The sequence below is a fragment of the Cololabis saira genome, chromosome 6 (assembly GCF_033807715.1).
Source record: "Cololabis saira isolate AMF1-May2022 chromosome 6, fColSai1.1, whole genome shotgun sequence".
In the NCBI taxonomy this organism is placed as follows: Eukaryota; Metazoa; Chordata; class Actinopteri; order Beloniformes; family Belonidae; genus Cololabis; species Cololabis saira.
In genome coordinates, this window is record NC_084592.1 from 40,485,183 (window position 1) to 40,504,841 (window position 19,659).

The window sequence follows — 19,659 nt, forward strand, 5'->3', positions numbered from 1 at the left end:
CAATTATATTATTAAAAGAAAATTAGTGGGTCTTTGGCCTTTTTCTTTTTTTAAATATCAACATTCTCTGCGGCCCTCAGGTCCCCCGGCAGCCCGCCTCATTATGGGGATTTTGTATTAACTAAACATAAACACACAGTATGTGAGCTTACATGGGCTTTTTGCTTATATAAACCCAATTTGTGTGTTTAAATGAGCTTTTTAAAAAAAAAATAAGAATCCATTCATGTAAGGAAGAGTGTGTTGTCTTCTTCCCAGTCCGTGTGGAAACAAAAGTTCCGCCTACGTGGTTCCGCCTTCCGTTCGCAGTGCCCGGCGACAGCATCGGCATTTGACGACAAAAAATGATAATATACTGTATTTAATTATATTTTAACCCAAAGCTGACCGCTAGATGGCGGGGTAACTGGTGTAGGCCACAGACTGGATTAGGTTAGCCACAAATCTGTTTCCGACGCCTTACCCAGCAGATGCAGCCTCTCCTTAGTATTTTTTTGTGTGTATTTTTTTTAATTTATTGCGGTTTTCTCGCCACCTCTACGAGATCCTACTGATACGTAAGTATACCGAGATTAAATGTAACTATTGTGAGCATATTTTGGAGATTGCTCTCTTGTCGTTAACGTAATTGAAACATCTGGCTGTTAAAATTTACATTTGTTTTGGTTTCTCATGCCAAAACGGAAATAAACCTCAGCTTTTCAGTCATCAGTGACACATGGAAACCTCCATAATCCATAATACACCGGAAAACCGTTTGAATTGATTTTCTTAGTTATTTATTTATTTATTTATTTATTATTTTTAGTATTTTAGACCTAAGGATTGAGACACAATGCCCTTGTTGAGCCGCATTTTGTAATAAACGTCCAAAATGTAATAACTTTGTCATTTCATTTTGTAATAAAGCCACATTTTTTTTAAATAAACTGCCACATTTTGTAATAAACTACCCCAACGCATTTTGTAATACATTTTGCCGCATTATGTAATAAGTTATTACATTTTGAGAAGATTATTACAAAATGCACTTGCAACTTTTTTATACCGCGGTTGAATTGGTTTGATATTGGATATTGGATATTATGAATTCAACACCCATAAAACTTGTGATACATACCACTGAGTTTGGTCATATTGCTTGTGATGTGTTCATGGTCATCTAGACTATATATCACAAAACAGTAATTATTAAAAAATCATATATATTGGCTGATTTAAAAATCATATATATGGGCTGATTTAATGTGGTTTAATGAATTCAACACCCATAAAACTTGTGATACATAACACCGATTGTTTTCATTAAACCTCATTGAATCAGCCCATAATATGATTTTATAATAATTACTCTCTTGTGATATATAGTCTAGATGACCATGAACACATCACAAGCAATATGACCAAAATCAGTGGTATGTATCACAAGTTTTATGGGTGTTGAATTCATTAAACCACATTAAATCAGCCCATATATATGATTTTTAAATCAGCCCATATATATGCCCATATATATGAAATTGTAATAATTACTGTTTTGTGATATATAGTCTAGATGACCATGAACACATCACAAGTGGTTTGACCAAAATCAGTGGTATGTATCACAAGTTTTATGGGTGTTGAATTCATAATATCCAATATCCAATATCAAACCAATTCAACCGCGGTTAAACTGCCACATTTTGTAATAAACTACCCCAACGCATTTTGTAATACATTTTGCCGCATTATGTAATAAGTTATTACATTTTGAGAAGATTATTACAAAATGCACTTGCAACTTTTTTATTCTCTAGAACAGTGGTCCTCTACCTTTTTTCAGTGATGTACCCCTTGTGAAATATTTTTTCAGCCAAGTGCCCCCTCACCAGCGCAAAGCACTTTTGGTTGTAAAAAAAAGACCTAAAACAGAGCACTGTGCCATCAGTAACTGATTAAACATAAACATATTGCTGCTACGCTTCAACCACGACTCCATCGTTGGTCCAAGTGATTGACAGGTGAAGCCAGGTGATTGACAGGTTAGGTGGAACCATCCTGGTGTGGGGGATACTCTGGGGTTTTAGGATAATAAGTTGAATAGCCTACTCCTGAAGATAGAATTCATTTTATGAATTTAGACTTATATTTTCCTCAGTTATTTATTAAATATTTATTTTTAAAGGATTTTTGCATGGATGCTACTTTTAAAATATATGTATATTTTAAAATCTCACGTACCCCCTGGAGGGCCTTCACATACCCCCAGGGGTACGTGTACCCCCATTTGAGAACCACTGCACATGTAATAACATGCTGCATTATGTAAAAACAATTCTAAAGCATAGTTTATTTGTTTGTTATTGGTCTATATAATTCCAAACTTCAAATAGGCAACTCAAGTTATATTTGGAGTTTTATACATAGATTTATTGGGCTACATAGCTCTAAGGGAAATTGCATAAAAAACAACAAAAGTCACTCTTGTATAAATTCATTGTTAAACAAACAACAATAATAGGTATTATTACATAATGCACCATGCTATTACATTTCCTAGAAAATAAAAAAGTTGCAAGTGCATTTTATAATAATCTTCTTAAAATGCAATAACTTATTACGGTACATAATGTGGGAAAATGTATTACAAAATGCGACTTTATTACAAAATGAAATGAAAAAGTTATTACATTTTGGATGTTTATTACAAAATGCACCGTTATTACAAAATGCGGCTCAACAGCTCTTCATGAGCCTATAAAGTTTAAACACATCTCCATGGACCTGTGCATACAGCCCATTACAATGTAGTTGGTATGAAATATGGGATTTGCAAATCATTATTCGGTTTGTATTTACATTTTGCAAGCAGTTAAAATGTTTAAAAACATTAATAGAAGATAACAGCACATTTTGAATTTGTCATTTACCATTGCTTCGTTTAACAAGTGTCTGAAAACACCTGGGAAGTAGACTTGTAGTGATCACCACCTAAACCGAGACCAAGACCAGGACTAGTTCATCTCAAGACTGAGACCAAAAAAACACCTAGTTATTTCCTGATCCTGTGTGATTGTAGAACATCAGCCCATCACCATGCCACCCTTGGCCCCTACAACACTGCACTTCTTCTAGCATTCCTACTCATACAAAAGCATGATTCTACTGAGGCATTCACATAGTGTTTTCATTCATACTATAGTGTCTTCCATTCTGCACATCAGTGTTCAGTGGGTGCTTAGAAATGTCTACTCAAATGATGTATGTGTTTGGCATTTGAGAAAGAAATACCATTTAGTGAAGAGTTAACACTGTTTTGAGGATAGAGTGTGCTTTTTCAAGAGAAGTTTAGTATTTTGCATTTTGTGTTTGAGTTTTGTAATTTGTGTTTAGAGTTTTGAGAAAGTGAGGTAGTCTATCAATTGTGAAAAACTGTAAATACAGACACACATGCAGATGCACCAAAACATTAAATCAAATGCAAAATACAAATAGTTTACGAAACTCTACATTAACAAGAGGAAGAACTGCTGATCACAAGATTGTGACACCTAACAGGAAGCTCAGAGGGGACAGCGCCTTCGCTGTTGCAGCTCCAAAACTTTGGAACAACCTGCCTCAAATCAGACAGGCCTCCTCTCTGTCTGTTTTTAAATCCCTTCTCAAAACCCACCTTTTCTCCTTGGCTTTTAACACTTTTAACACAGTTGACTTTATTTTATCCTTTTCTTTATTTTATTATTTTATCTTTTATTTTATCCTATTTTATTCACTAGCATTTAACTCACCATGATTGTTTTATGTTATTTATGTGTCTTATGTTTTACGGTGTTTTATTTTCCATTCGCTTGTCCAGCACTCTGGCCAATGTTAGTTAGTTAGTTAGTTAGTTAGTTAATATTTATTTCGGTCAATAACAAGCATACAAATCAACAAACAAGATAACAAACATCCACAGGTTTTTCTTTGGTCAACATTGTGATTATTTTGACCGAAAAGGTCTGGGCTTGAAGCATAAAGCTTATCTTGCCCACCTTTTAACATAATAGAATATACAAAAAGAACAAATTAAGTATCATGAGGTTACACAAAATAATAATAATAATAATAATAATAATAATAATAATAATAATAATAATAATAATAATAATAATAATAATAATAATAATAATAATAATAATAATAATAATAATAATAATAATAATAATAATAATAGCTTAAATAACTGTAATAATAGTAATAGTAATAATAATGATAATAATAATAATGATAGCTCTGAAAACTTAAAGTGAAAAGATGCTAAACAAACCGACAAAACCAATTTAGGTTGTCATTTCATCTCATACATGTGTACATTCTTCTTTGTTTGCTTATTGTGCTTCTATATATGTGTCCATTACCTTTGCTTTGAATAATATCTTGTATGCTTTTATTGAGTTTGCTAGTTTAAGGTCGTTGTCTAATGAGTTCCACAGTTTTACTCCTAAAACGGATAAACATCTGCCCTTTGTATTTGTTCTTACTGTTGTTGTCTTAAACATTGCTGTTCCCCTGAGGTCGTGTTTGCCCTCTCTTGGCTTGAACAGTTGTTGTTTTTAAAGTGCTTTATAAATAAACTTGACTTGACTTGACTTGACCTTTGTGTGCAACGGCATCTCAATTATCCGAGTCCGAGACATGTCGAAGACCAAAGACTGTCGAGGCCGAGACCGGTCCCGAGAACTACAAGTTTACTGGGAAGTGAGGAGAGCAGCTGTTGGAGTTGTAGGAGAGGAGTGTTGTTATTGTTTAATGCAGGATTACATCTGATCAGCAGTCCTTGGACTTCTGTTTCTGGCCTCTTCATGTCTCGATGCTCCAGATGTTCTCTGTTGATGAAAGGTCTGGACTGCAGGTAGATCCGTTCAACGCACGGACTCTTCTCATGTGAAGCCTTGGGGCTTCGATGGATGCAGCATGTCGTTTAGCGTCTTCTTGCTGAAATATGCAAGGCCTAACCCCGAAATAGATGTACAGGACTGTCTCAGAAAATTTGAATATTGTGATAAAATTCTTTATTTTCTGTAATGCAATTAAAAAAAACAAAAATGTCATACATTCTGGATTCATTACAAATCAACTGAAAAATTGCAAGCCTTTTATTATTTTAATATTGCTGATTATGGCTTACAGTTTAAGATTAAGATTCCCCTCATTCCTCTCTTTCTTCCTCCTTTTTATTTATCTTTTTATTTACTTTTCTTTTGTTTTTGGGTTTTTTTTTTTTTTTTTGCTTTGGATTTTTTTTTTCTTTTTTTCTCCCCCTTTTTATTCATCTATTTTTTAATTCATACTGTTTAGCTTTAATACTTAAATATTACTTATATATAAGAATATAATAATTTTCATGTATTTGTCATTATTTTGTGTGGATTTTTTGTTCTGTTCTTAATCCAAAAAAAAAAAAAAAGGAGGTAGATTGTATATCTTTTTTTGTTTATTCCTGTTCAACTGTGCCCTACCCCCCTAATAAAAATATCAAAAAAAAAAACAAAGATTAAGATTCCCAGAATATTCTAATTTTTTGAGATAGGATATTTGAGTTTTCTTAAGCTGTAAGCCATGATCAGCAATATTAAAATAATAAAAGGCTTGCAATATTTCAGTTGATTTGAAATGAATCCAGAATGTGTGACATTTTTGTTTTTGTAATTGCATTACAGAAAATCACAATATTCTAATTTTCTGAGACAGTCCTGTAGACTTGATAGGAGCAGATGAGGCTGTTAAAGCCTTTATGTACTTCTCAGTGTTGATGAAGCCTTTCCAGATATGGAAACTACCCGTGCCATGAACATTAATGCAACCTCAGACCATCACCTGTGCAGGGTTTTGAACTAAGAACTGATATCAGGCTGGATGTCTCTTCTCCTCTGTAATCCGGAGGACATGATGTATATGGTTTACAAAGAAACCCCCCCCAAAAACAAGCCAAATTTCCATTCATCAGACCACTTAACAGTTTTCCATTTTCCCTCAAGCCATTTTTTGAATGAGCCTAGGTTTAGAGAGCGTTTCAGGATTGTGTTCACACGTGTTTTCTTTGCACGATGGAGCTGTAAGCTGCATTTGTGGATTGTAGGGTGACCTATTTTCACAGACAGTGATGTCTGGAAGTGTGCCTTAACCCATGCAGTGAATCATGTTTTTAATGCTGCCCGAGGGCTTGAAGACCACGAGCACCAGGAGATTCTTGACACTTATTGAATCTATTCTTACATTCAACATCTCATCCTGGTACAACTTGCTCACCACTATACTACTACTACTAGGGATGGGCAATATGGACTAAAAAATGTATCACGATCATTTCTGGCATTTATCCTGATAACGATAAAAATGACGATAAAAACAAATACCAATTCAACTCCACCTTTGTAACTATAAATCTATCACCACATTCAGTCTTTGGAGCCCCAAAAACACTGCTCTAAAAGATACGAAATGCTACTAAACTACACCAATAATTGAATTAATAAAAACCAGTTAAATGAGTAACACCTGTACTGCAAAACTGTAACGACTCATATCCTCCATGTTTGTTACACAAAAACCTCATCGACGGGAATTTATCCTTCTTTCTTTCTTTCTTTCTTTCTTTCTTTCTTTCTTTCTTTCTTTCTTTCTTTCTTTCTTTCTTTCTTTCTTTCTTTCTTTCTTTCTTTCTTTCTTTCTTTCTTCAGGCTCATATCTTTCTTTCTTTCTTTCTTTCTTTCTTTCTTTTTCTTTCTTTCTTTCTTTCTTTCTTTCTTTCTTTCTTTCTTTCTTTCTTTCTTTCTTTCTTTCTTTCTTTCTTTCTTTCTTTCTTCTTTCTTTCTTTCTTCTTTCTTTTCTTCTTTCTTTCTTTCTTTCTTTCTTTCTTTCTTTTCTTTCTTTCTTTCTTTCTTTCTTTCTTTCTTTCTTTCAGGCTCATTTCTTTCTTTCTTTCTTTTCTTTCTTTTCTTTCTTTCAGGCTCATTCTTTCTTTCTTTCTTTCTTTCTTTCTTTCTTTCTTTCTTTTCTTTCTTTCTTTCTTTCTTTCTTTCTTTCTTTCTTTCCTTCTTTCTTTCAGGCTCATATCTTTCTTTCTTTCTTTCTTTCTTTCTTTCAGGCTCATATCTTTCTTTCTTTCTTTCTTTCTTTCTTTCTTTCTTTCTTTCTTTCTTTCAGGCTCATATCTTTCTTTCTTTCTTTCTTTCTTTCTTCTTTCTTTCTTTCTTTCTTTCTTTCTTTCTTTCTTTCTTTCTTTCTTTCTTTCTTTCTTTCTTTCAGGCTCATTTCTTCTTCTTTCTTTCTTCTTTCTTTCTTTCTTTCTTTCTTTCTTTCAGGCTCATTTCTTTCTTTCTTTCAGGCTCATATCTTTCTTCTTTCTTTCTTTCTTTCTTTCTTTCTTTCAGGCTCATTTTCTTTCTTTCTTTCTTTCTTTCTTTCTTCTTTCTTTCTTTCTCTTCTTTCTTTCTTTCTTTCTTTCTTTCTTTCTTTCAGGCTCATTTCTTTCTTTCTTTCAGGCTCATATCTTTCTTTCTTTCTTTCTTTCTTTCTTTCTTTCTTTCAGGCTCATTTCTTTCTTTCTTTCTTTCTTTCTTTCTTTCTTTCTTTCTTTCAGGCTCATTCTTTCTTTCTTTCTTTCTTTCTTTCTTTCTTTCTTTCTTTCTTTCTTTCTTTCTTTCTTTCTTTCTTTCAGTCTCATATCTTTCTTTCTTTCTTTCTATAATTTTTACAGCGAGATGACAAATTCTTACCGTGGGGAATGTTTTGGACGGTATATCGCCCATCCCTACTCACCACCAAACACAAAACCAGACTCTCACGAACAATAAACCAGGCCAGCAAAATCTGCAGATCACAACACCCCCCCGTCTGATCTCTACAACCGCTCTGTGATCAGGAACTCTGATCACAGGAGACCCCTCTCATCCTCTCATCCTCTCATCCTCTCATCCTCTCATCCTCTCATCCTCTCATCCTCTCATCCTCTCATCCTCTCATCCCTTTCACCACTCACTTCAACTACTGCCGTCAGGCAGAAGGTATAAAATTCCACTGGCCCGGAAAAACATTTACAAAAAATCATTCATTCCATCTGCCACAATAATTCTGATCTGATCCAATCTGATCATTGCACTTTTAACAGGCACTAATCATGTCTGTTCTAACTTATTTACTGTTTTCTAACGTATTTATTCGGTTTCTATTGTAATGTGTCCTCATGGGAATGTATGAATGTGGTTGTGAGCCCTGTCAAAGAGGAATTTCTGTCACCATTGGAACAGACAATAAAGTATTCTATTCATTCAATAAAGTATTCTATTCATTCCCCCAGATTCTCTGAATCTAATGACATGATATGCTGCGGTTGAATCTTCAAAGTCTTTGCATTTTTACACTGAGGAACATTTTCCGGAAATTGTTACACAAAATTCTTCGACACAGTTTGTCACAGATCATCTAAATGCCCCTTTTATACTCTTAAACTAGTCATGTTACTGACCCGTCTCCAGTCATCCCGGTTATTTGTCAAATGATCCTCCAGATGTTTTTTATATTTGCCAGTTACTTTTCCAGCCTTTTTGTTCCCTCAGTTCCAGCTTTTTTGAGATGTTGCTGCAATCAAAACTAATCTTTTTCCCTTAAATGACAAAATGATTCAGTGTTAGCACCTGGTATGTTGTTTATGGTTTCTTGGGAATAAAATAAGGATTTATGAGATTTGCAAATAATTATATTTTGTTTTTCTTTACATTTTACGCAGCGTCCCGACTTTTTTGGATTTGAGGTTTTAGAAAACACAGTCCAAATGCCGCCTTTAACCTTATGGTGAATCAGAAGACGTCAATCAGATACTAACTTCAAGATCACTTCCCGTGTTACGAGTAATTTAAGTTTTACAAACAACGCCAAATGCTTCTCTTATCGGTGCACACCTGATTTAAAGAGCTCATACAGATCAGATTGCTTAGACAGAATAGTAATAGTTGCTTTATCTGTTAGTTATCTCATGTTTTCTTGTTTTTTTTTGTCCACGTTTGTTTAGAGTGAAATGACATAAAACCAGACTGAAACCGTGCTGATCATGGGAGACAGAGGGGCGTCACCATTGTGCAGAAGTCTGTCCAAATATGTCCTGGTCTTCCTCTTCCTCGCTCTGTCTGGCTTCATCTTCCTGCTGCGCAACATCCACACGGTGGAGGTGAGGACAGAAGTGGCTTTCGTTGGTGGAGCCTGAAGGAAACTGATAAAAAACGTTCATTATTGTAAAGAGAAATCCACTTTTGTCATTTGTCACTGTGAAATGGACTTTGTTCACTCTTTTCTTTAGTCTTTTCTGTATTATTTTAGTAGAGGGAAATTCATGGAAATGTTATTGCATATAGTTTAAATATATAGATGTGCATAACAGGATCATGCAATCTTTTTCCAATGGAGAGGGAAACGGATAAAATACAAAGAGAAAAAAGTCCTGATGTGCAAAAAGTAATACAATTAAGTATGTTATTTTAGACAAAACACCAAATACAATTCTGATCTGTTCACTTAGACCAAAATATGAGGATTCCTTGGAAGAATCCCAAGTTACTAAAGTAAACACGGCAGCTGGTGTTTTAGTTTTCATCCTCCACAACCTTGAAAAACTCCCAAGAGACTTCGGTTTAATATCACAGCAGCACAAGCAGAAATATATAGTTTTTTAACCTATAAAGGTAAAAAGACCAATTTTCAGGGGAGAAATCAGATTCTGGCAGGCAATCACTTTTTGGCACAACACCGGCAGTTCACATATTCTCACATTTTCCTCTTTTCCTTTTATTATAAGTTCTCAATCGTTTCGTCTCTCTCCAGACCTGGAACTGCCAGACGATCTCGGCCATCTACCAGCTGCAGAGCAGGATCCAGTCAAGCGTCGTCCAGGAGAACCTCCCCGCGTTCCGGCGCAACAGCACCTTCTGCCCCCACGTGGGCCAGAAACCGTCCCCCGAGGACGAGCTGGAGGAGCGCTACCTCCTGGACTCCATCACCTGGCCCGGGCCTCCCGCCGGCCCCGCGCCGCCCGGCCTGCGCCAGACCAGCGACCCCGTGCACAGCCTCTTCACCATCCTGCCCACCAAGGCGGGGCGGGAGTGGCACCTGGGCGAGCAGCTGGAGGTCCTGGTGCAGATGCACGACTTCCAGGGCCGGCCCAAGCACTACGGCGGGGACTTCCTCCTGGCCCGGCTGCACTCCCCGGAGCTGGGGGCGGGCGTAGCCGGGCTGGTGGAGGACCACAGGAACGGGTTCTACTCCGCTCTGTTCCCCCTGCTGTGGGTGGGGTCAGCGCGGGTGGAGGTGACGCTGGTGCACCCCAGCGAGGCCGTCGCCGTGCTGCGGCGGCTCAGGGAGAAGCGGGCCGACCGCGTCTTCTTCAAGAGCCTGTTCCGCCTGGGCTTCCTGTCGGAAACCACCGTGTGCAACATGTGTCTGCCGTCGCACCGGCAGCCGCTGTGCAACTTCACGGACCTGTCCACGGGCGAGCCCTGGTACTGCTACAAGCCCAAGATGCTCAGCTGCGACACCAGAATCAGCCACGCCAAAGGAGGATACCTAAAACACCTCATCACCAACACCGAGGCCCTGCTCTTCCAAAGGTTTGTAGTTTTATTTACATTTTTTTTGCAAGGCAAGGCAAGTTTATTTGTATAGCACAGGGGTCGGCAACCCAAAATGTTGAAAGAGCCATTTTGGACCAAAAACACAAAAAACAAATGTGTCTTGAGCCGCAAAAAATGAAAAGTCTTGTATATAAGCCTTAGAGTGAAGGCAACACATGCTGCATGTTTCTATATTAGTTAGAACTGGGGGGAGATTTTTTTTTTTTCATTATGCAAGTCTAAATGTCGAGAAAAAAGTCAAAATTTGAGAAAAAAGTCAAAATGTCCAGAAAAAAGTCAATTTCGTGAATAAAGTCGAAATGTCGAGAAAAAAGTCGAAATTTAAGAAAAAAGTCGAAATCTCGAGAAAAAAGTCAAAATTTCGAGAAAAAAGTCGAAATGTCGAGATTAAAAAGGAAAGGAAAAAGGAAGAAGAAAGGAGAAAAAAAGGGAAAAAAGAAGAAAAAAGAAAAGAAAAAAAAGAAGAAAAATGGAGAAAAAAAAAGGTCAAACATTTCTGAAAAAGCTCCAGGATTTTTTTTTTTTTTTTCATTATGCAAGTCTAAATGTCGAGAAAAAAGTCGAAATGTCGAGAAAAAAGTCGAAATTTGAGAAAAAAGTCGAAATGTTCAGAAAAAAGTCAATTTCGTGAATAAAGTCGAAATGTCGAGAAAAAAGTCGAAATCTCGAGAAAATAGTCAAAATTTCGAGAAAAAAGTCAAAATGTCGAGATTAAAAAGGAAAGGAAAAAGGAAGAAAAAAGGAGAAAAAAGAAAAGAAAAAAAAGAAGAAAAAATGGAGAAAAAAAAACGTCAAAAATTTCTGAAAAAGCTCCAGGAGCCACTAGGGTGGTGCTAAAGAGCCGCCCTCTAGAGCCGCGGGTTGCCGACCCCTGGTATAGCACAATTCAACACAAGGTAATTCAAAGTGCTTTACATCAATATTAAAAGCAGCAAGACACAATTAAACAGTAAATAACGAATACAATGAAATAAAATGATAAGAAAAGAGGTAAAATAAGAAAACAAGTTGTTAAAAAGTAAGGGCAGTAGAGTACAGCAGGTAAGTATTCATTTTTCTGTTGGGTTCTGGTCGGTGGTTTGGTTTTTCCTTATTTGAAAAATTAACAGATGCCTCAAAGGCAACATATGTTGCTCTAAAATCTCTGTGTTTTTCTGCGTTAATGCTGCCATCACAAAGGGGTCAGTGGGTCCTGCCAAAGGCACCGATACAACACTGTAGCATCCAAGAATTTAATTTAATTTGATTAGACTTTATTCCTCTCCAAAGGGAAATCATGATGTTGCAGTTGCTGCAGAGAACAGACCAGACAGGCCAATAAACATAATTTGAATTCTTCATTGCCACCATGTGATGACCATCACAGCTCCTTTCCAGCCCGGAGGAGTCAACGCTGCTCACGACGAGGTTAACGTCTTTGTTTTTGCAGAGTTAAGTTCTGTGTGGCAGAAGGTTCATGATGTAACGACGACTGAAGAACCAGAGATCACAAATGGGTTGTACCTTTGGTCTTTATCTACTGAAAATCCTCCAGACTCCTTGACATGTTTGATAGTATCATGCACAGAAAAAAGGAGAACTATGCCAATTCCTGTTAAACATCTGATGGATTATCTTGACAAGGCGGAGATCATCTATTTATTTGGTCCTCGGAGGCTTTCCCTTTCTTGGAGGCTGTTTTTATTACCAAATCATTTGAAATATAGATTTTTGAGCACTAAATTGGCTTTTGAATCTGCAACAGGTCTGAAACACAAAAACTGAAGCGTGTTAACAAACTAAATGAAAGTGAAGAAAAAAACATGGAAGAACTTGTGTTTGTTCTGTCTGTAAAGAAATAAAGGTCAAAGTGAGTGTAAGAATCGCTGCATTTGTTTTTAACTGCATTGTGTTTTATGATTTGGGGTGTGACTTCAGTAAAAGAGTCAGATAGAGCTTTTATGATCGTTTATCTGCTGTCAATCATTGCACCCAGAGATTCGTTTCTCGTCTGTGGTCGGAAATACAAGCTGATTATGCGATTTGTGATTGATTGATATCAGGTCTTGCCAAATTGTCTTTGTTTTTTTTTGTTTTTTTTAATGTATTTCTTGTTTACTCTTAAGCGTCCCAGTAAAATATTGCCATTAATGTCCAGGGGTGAGTAGGCGTAACCTTTGACCTTTGATCAGTATTAGCTAGAGAGCAAACTTGAAGCGCGCTCCTCGGGAAAGGACGGAGACGCTTCTGTTTTTTCTTTTCTGTGCATCGTCAAAGTATCGGATCTGGACTCTGTATCGGCAGATTCTCAAAATCAAATGATATAAAAAAACTGTGATCAGGACATCCCAAGTAAAATTAAATCGATTATATGATCAACCCCATCTATAAGTAAGTCTAAGGTTTTGATTCCCTAGAGCAGTGTTTCTATACCGGGGGTCCGCGGACCCCTAGTGGTCCGTGGTGTAATTGCAAGGGGTCCGTGGGTCTGTGATAATTTCCTTTTTTTTCTGTTTTTTTAAAGATTCACTAACATTTATAGAACTAGATTTTTACTTTACTTAGATGTGACTGAGACTTTTATGTACCTAAACTAGGGACCTTCTTTTACTCTTTACAGGTGTAATTTGTTGTATTTTAACACGAACGTAACACAATCTGCATCCTTTTATGATCATGAACCCCCCAGTTTCAGTGGGCATATAAACTTCATTTCTTTAAAATTAGTGATGCACCGATTGTTCGGTAACCGAAATTGTTCGGCCGAAAATGGCAAAAAAACGCTTTCAGTGTTCGGTGGAATAAGTGGGAAAAAAAAACGAACAATTAATAACGGCGTTGTAATATAAGGAAATAGACTGGCCGCTCCCGTAACGGTTGCGTACCACAAACATAAATCACTGCCCAACCAAAAACTAACCACATAAGAATTTTACCTAACATTCACCAGGAGGTGGAACCAAAACAACATAAATCAAATCTATTTTTATGTTCAATAAATATTTTTCTACCTTGTAAAAGATTTTTTTCTTTGAAAAGCATGCCTAAATCAAATTTATTTGATTTAGGCAAATAAAATAAAATTTATTTGATTTAGGCATGGTGAAAAAATTGGCAAAATGAATGAAAAACTGCGAATAACCATGTTCGGTATTGTTCGGTATTCGGCCAGTTAATTTTTTTCGGTTTCGGTTTCGGCCACAAATTTTCATTTCGGTGCATCACTATTTAAAATGCTTTTATTGTGAAATATTTGCAGGAAGTTGTTGGGCTCATTAAAAAACAAAGAAGAAGGTGATAAATACAGTAACGAAAACAAAAAGAAAAGAAGTATTCGAGGATGGCTCGTATAAAATAAAAAAGACAGCTTGTTCTGGACGTAGCAAACTCTGAGCCACTGCAGTAGAAAAAGAAAACAGATGTCAAGAAGAGACTTTTATGAAGAAAAATATATCATGTTGGGATTAACAGCAGCTGATTGTACCTCAGAATCCTCAGTGTTTTTTATGTGGAGAAGTTCTGTCGAACCGAGCCGTGAAACCAGCACACATGCAGCGATCAGAGATTATCAAAAATATGCAGGGGTCCAGGACCCCAAAAAGGTTGACAACCTCAGATCTAAATGCTGAAGATGCAGTTTTGATCAACAATGGAAGGGTATATTTTAGGAAGGGGCGATATTTTACCGTTCACGATATACCGTCAAAAAAAATTCCCCACGGTAAGAATTTGTCATCTCTCGGTAAAAATGATAAATTCCCTTTGATGACGTTTTTGTGTGAAGCTGATTTATGGTTTTGCGTTAAATCAACGTACGGGAGGGAGGGAGGGAAGGAAAGGAGCCTGAAAGAAATGAACCAGAAAGAAAGAAAGAAAGAAAGAATGAAAGAAAGAAAGAAATGAGCAAGAAAGAAAGAAAGAAAGTAAGAAAGAAAGAAAGAAAGAAAGAATGAAAGAAAGAAAGAAATGAGCAAGAAAGAAAGAAAGAAAGAAATAAGCCAGAAAGAAAGAAAGAAATGAGCAAGAAAGAAAGAAAGAAAGAAAGAAAGAAAGAAATGAGCAAGAAAGAAAGAAAGAAAGAAAGAATGAAAGAAAGAAAGAAATGAGCAAGAAAGAAAGAAAGAAAGTAAGAATGAAAGAAAGAAAGAAATGAGCAAGAAAGAAAGAAAGAAAGAAATGAGCCAGAAAGAAAGAAAGAAATGAGCAAGAAAGAAAGAAAGAAAGAAAGAAAGGAACCAGAAAGAAAGAAATAAAGGAACAAGAAAGAAAGAAAGAAAGAAATGAGCAAGAAAGAAAGAAAGAAAGAAAGAAAGAAAGAAATGAGCAAGAAAGAAAGAAAGAAAGAAAGAAAGAAAGAAATGAGAAAGAAAGAAAGAAAGAAAGAAATGAGCAAGAAAGAAAGAAAGAAAGAAAGAAAGAAAGAAAGAAAGAAAGAAAGAAAGAAAGAAAGAAAGAAAGAAAGAAAGAAAGAAAGAAAGAAATGAGCAAGAAAGAAAGAAAGAAAGATAAATTCATTCCAGTTTTGCAGTACAGGTGGACTCATTTAATTGGTTTTTATCAATTCAATTTAATTGGTGTAGTTTAGTAGCATTTAGTATCTTTTAGAGCAGTGTTTTGGCTCCAAAGACTGAATGTGGTGATAGATTTATAGTTACAAAGGTGGAGTTGAATTGTTTGTTTTTTTTTAATCGTCATTTTTATCGTTATCGGGATAAATGCCAGAAATTATCGTGATACATTTTTTAGTCCATACCGCCCATTCCTAGTATATTTGTGTTTGGCCTCCCTGCGTCATTAAAACAAAGATTCACAGCCTCAACTTTTCACATGAACAACTCTGTTTTCTTTTGCATCAGTGACGTAAACATCAAAGTTCAGATTCACCCTTCAGGAAGCGACCGGATCTTCGTGCTGCCGCAGAAAGGTACCGTTCCCCTGCAGAGCCTTGTCTGTTTACGTTGAGACGACTTGTTCCACCAACTAATTTTCTCTGCAACATTTCTTTCTCCGATCAGACAAAGGCGAGGAGGAGGGCGGCAGTTTGAAACCCGAAGACATTCAGTCTGCAGCTTCTGGATATTACTACAACTCCTCGTGGAGGCCGCTAGACGGCGCCGCCATGCGTCAGTTCCGCGAGCCGTCCGCCATCACTCAGTGCTTGAGCAACAAGGTGATCTACATGTACGGGGACTCCACCGTCCGCCAGTGGTTCGAGTACCTCGTCACAATCGTCCCAGGTGAGCCGTTTTTATGTTTTGGCTTCATCTTGATTTAGGCCACGTTTACACATAGCCAGGTATTTGGGTCAATGACGAATAAGGATTTTCAACAGGTCAATTTTAAAATAATAAAAAAAAGAATATCTATTGCAGTAGTTCAAACATTAGAATGTTGTGTACACATAAATTCATATAAAAAAATTTAATTAAGTGATTTCAGAGTTTTTTGTCAAGATGAATTGGCACTAGCCTTAAAAAAAGTCATGTGGTGCAACCATGATTCATATTAAAATAAATTAATTTCCTTAACATCTTGACATCTTTTTTTTTTTTTTTTACAAGTTTTCAGTATTATACAAAAATTGTTGTTTTTTTAATGGTGATATTTGATATACATGATATTTCATAAAAATGAACATCATCAGTATAAACTTTGTTTGTATATTATGATGGAAATATAAATACAAATGTGTTGCAATCTTACACACTACAAGACATTATGGAAATCATGCCTGATAGGGCAGAAGATTGATTTAAAAACATTTAGAGTGATTTCAAAAAAAGTTTTCAGAACAAAAGTCATGGCCAAGCAGATTGTAAATACATGTCGCACACATGACGCTGGTGACGTTTCTGTCTAGCCCAGGGGTCGGCAACCCAAAATGTTGAAAGAGCCATGTTGGACCAAAACATAAAAAACAAATATGCCTGGAGCCGCAAAAAATGAAAAGCCTTGTATGTATAAGCCTTAGAATGAAGGCAAATGGCGAAAGGCGAAACGTCGAGAAAAAAGTCGAAATGTGGAGAAAAAAGTCGAAATGTCGAGATTAAAAAGGAAAGGAAAAAGGAAGAAAAAGAGAAAAAAAGGGAAAAAAATAAGAAAAAAGATAAGTATAAAAAGAAGAAAAAAAGAGAAAAAAGGAAAAAAAGAAAAAAAAGGAAAAAAAAAAAGAAAAAAAAGGTCAAACATTTTCGAAAAAGCTCCAGGAGCCACTAGTGCGGCGCTAAAGAGCCACATGCGGCTCTAGAGCCGCGGGTTGCCGACCCCTGGTCTAGCCTAAATGTCTGTTTTCCTCTGTTTACAAACAAACATGAAAAAAAGGCGTTTTCAGAAATGATCGTTTTTGGTGACTTTGAGCTAGGAATGGGTGATATTTTACCATTCACGATAAACCGTCAAAAAAATTCCTCACGATAAGAATTTGTCATCTCGCAGTAAAAACGATAAATTCCTGTTGATGATGTTTTTGTGTAAAGCTGATTTATGGTTCTGCATTAAATCAACGCACAACGTACGTGAAGGAAGGAAGGAAGGAAGGAAGGAAGGAAGGAAGGAAGGAAGGAAGGAAGGAAGGAAGGAAGGAAGGAAGGAAGGAAGGAAGGAAGGGAGAAAACAAGGAAAGGAGGAAGGAAGGAAGGGAGAAAAGGAGGAAGGAAGGAAGGAAGGGAGAAAACAAGGAAGGAAGGAAAAAAAGAAGGAAGGAAGGAAGGAAAGGAGGAAAGGAGGAAGGAAGGAAGGGAGGAAAGGAGGAAGGAAGGAAGGGAGAAAACAAGGAAAGGAGGAAGGAAGGAAGGAAGGAAGGAAGGAAGGAAGGAAGGAAGGAAGGAAGGAAGGAAGGAAGGAAGGAAGGGAGAAAACAAGGAAAGAAGGAAGGAAGGGAGAAAACAAGGAAAGGAGGAAGGAAGGAAGGGAGAAAACAAGGAAAGGAGGAAGGAAGGAAGGGAGGAAAGGAGGAAGGAAGGAAGGGAGAAAACAAGGAAGGAAGGAAAAAAAGAAGGAAGGAAGGAAGGAAAGGAGGAAAGGAGGAAGGAAGGAAGGGAGGAAAGGAGGAAGGAAGGAAGGGAGAAAACAAGGAAAGGAGGAAGGGAGGAAGGAAGGAAGGAAGGAAGGAAAGGGGAGAAGGAAGGAGAGAGCAGGAGGAAGGAAGGAAGGAAATGAGCCTGAAAGAAAGAAAGAAAGAAAGAAAGAAAGAAAGAAAGAAAGAAAGAAAGAAAGAAAGAAAGAAAGAAAAGAAAGAAAGAAAGAGGATAAATTCCCGTTGATGACGTTTTTGTGTAACAAACATGGCGGATCTGAGATTGAGATAGATTTATAGTTACAAAGGTGGAGTTGAATTGGTATTTTTTTATCGTCATTTTTATCGTTATCGGGATAAATGCCAGAAATTATCGTGATACATTTTTTAGTCCATACCGCCCATCCCTACTTTGAGCTTCGTTTTCGTGTAAACAAACGGCCAAAAGGCATGAAAACACCACCGTTTTAGCTACGCGTAAACGGGGTCTTACTTTTGAATTGTTTTTCTGAGTTTAACCTCCTTTTATTCATCGATATCCAGAGCTGAAGGAGTTTAACCTGTACAGTCCCAAAAACGTGGGGCCGTTCCTGGCCGTGGACAGCAAACACAACATCCTCCTGAACTACCGCTGCCACGGCCCTCCCATCCGCTTCTCCACGGTGGTGTCCAGCGAGCTGCGCTACGTCTCCAACGAGCTGGACGGGCTGGCGGGGGGCCCCAACACCGTGGTGGTCCTCAGCATCTGGGCCCACTTCAGCACCTTCCCGGTGGACGTGTACATCCGCCGGCTGCGCCACATCCGGCGGGCCGTGGTGCGGCTCATGGACCGAGCGCCGGGGACGCTGGTGGTGATCCGCTCGGCCAACCTGCAGGCGCTGGACCAGGAGGCCAGCCTGTACAACAGCGACTGGTACTCCCTGCAGCTGGACGCCGTGCTGAAAACCATGTTCAAGGGGCTGAACGTGCTCATGGTGGACGCCTGGCAGATGAGCCTGGCGCACCACCTCCCCCACGCCCTCCACCCGCCCCCGCCCATCATCAGGAACATGATAGACATGCTGCTGTCCTTCATCTGTCCAGAGAACAAGAAGAGCCAGGAATAGACCCGGGGGGGGGGGGGGGTCCGGAAGACCAGAGGGAAGAGACGGACGTCGTCGCATGAAGCTGCACAAACCCCAAACATCTCTTTGTCTGATTCTCTCAAAGTCCCAAAGCACAGTTTGCTTGAATACTGTCCTCAACGAGTCCTTTGCCAAAATGTTACGGACTCTGTACGCTGCTTACATTGTATTTACTTCACTTACGGTATCTACCAGCACAAAAACCCACCACAAATCGAGCAATATTTAAAGGGGACCTATTATGAAAAACACGTTTTTTCCTGCTTTAACATATATAAAGTGGTCTCCCCTCAGCCTGCCAACTCAGAGAAGGAGGAAAGTACGGTGGCCGAGACCCGCCATTGCTGAAAATAAAAGTAACGTTGCAAAAAGAAACAAACGCCGCTGCAAATTAAAGAAACGCTTAGCAAATAAAAGAAACGCTGCAAACAAAAAGAAATGCCGCTGCAAATAAAAGAAACGCTGCAAATATAAAGAAACCCTGCTGCAAATAAAATAAAAAAACGACGCAAATAAAAAAGCCACAACGGAAGTGAATTACCGGGGACTATTTTTGCCGATGCACCGGTGTTGCACATTAAAAATTACACGTAGCGACGTTGAACACTAACCTTTTCAATTATTTTCTCGTTCCTTGTTCTTTTTATTCCTCGCTCTTCTTATTTCTTCCTTTTCACTTACGTCCTCTTCGTGTTCTTCTCCTCCTCTCAAGTAAAAAACACCGGTGCATCAGCAAAAATAGTCCCCGTTAATTCACTTCCGTTGTGGCTTTTTTATTTGCGTCGTTTTTTTATTTTATTTGCAGCAGCGTTGCTTTATATTTGCAGCGTTTCTTTTATTTGTAGCGGCGTTTGTTTTTATTTGCAGCTGCGTTGCTTTATATTTGCAGCGTTTC

At 37.7% G+C, this 19,659-nt stretch overlaps 1 protein-coding gene across 1 annotated transcript; it reads left to right on the forward strand.

Moving 5' to 3' along the window:
* The first annotated feature begins 300 nt into the window (after positions 1-300).
* Positions 301-19,180, forward strand: nxpe3 (neurexophilin and PC-esterase domain family, member 3). The gene is made up of 6 exons (XM_061724586.1): positions 301-557; positions 9,035-9,190; positions 9,841-10,622; positions 15,482-15,549; positions 15,641-15,862; positions 18,184-19,180. The coding sequence occupies exons 2-6, from the start codon at positions 9,074-9,076 to the stop codon at positions 18,744-18,746; spliced, it is 1,752 nt and encodes a 583-aa protein (XP_061580570.1). The 5' UTR covers positions 301-557; positions 9,035-9,073; the 3' UTR covers positions 18,747-19,180.
* Positions 19,181-19,659: the final 479 nt, after the last annotated feature.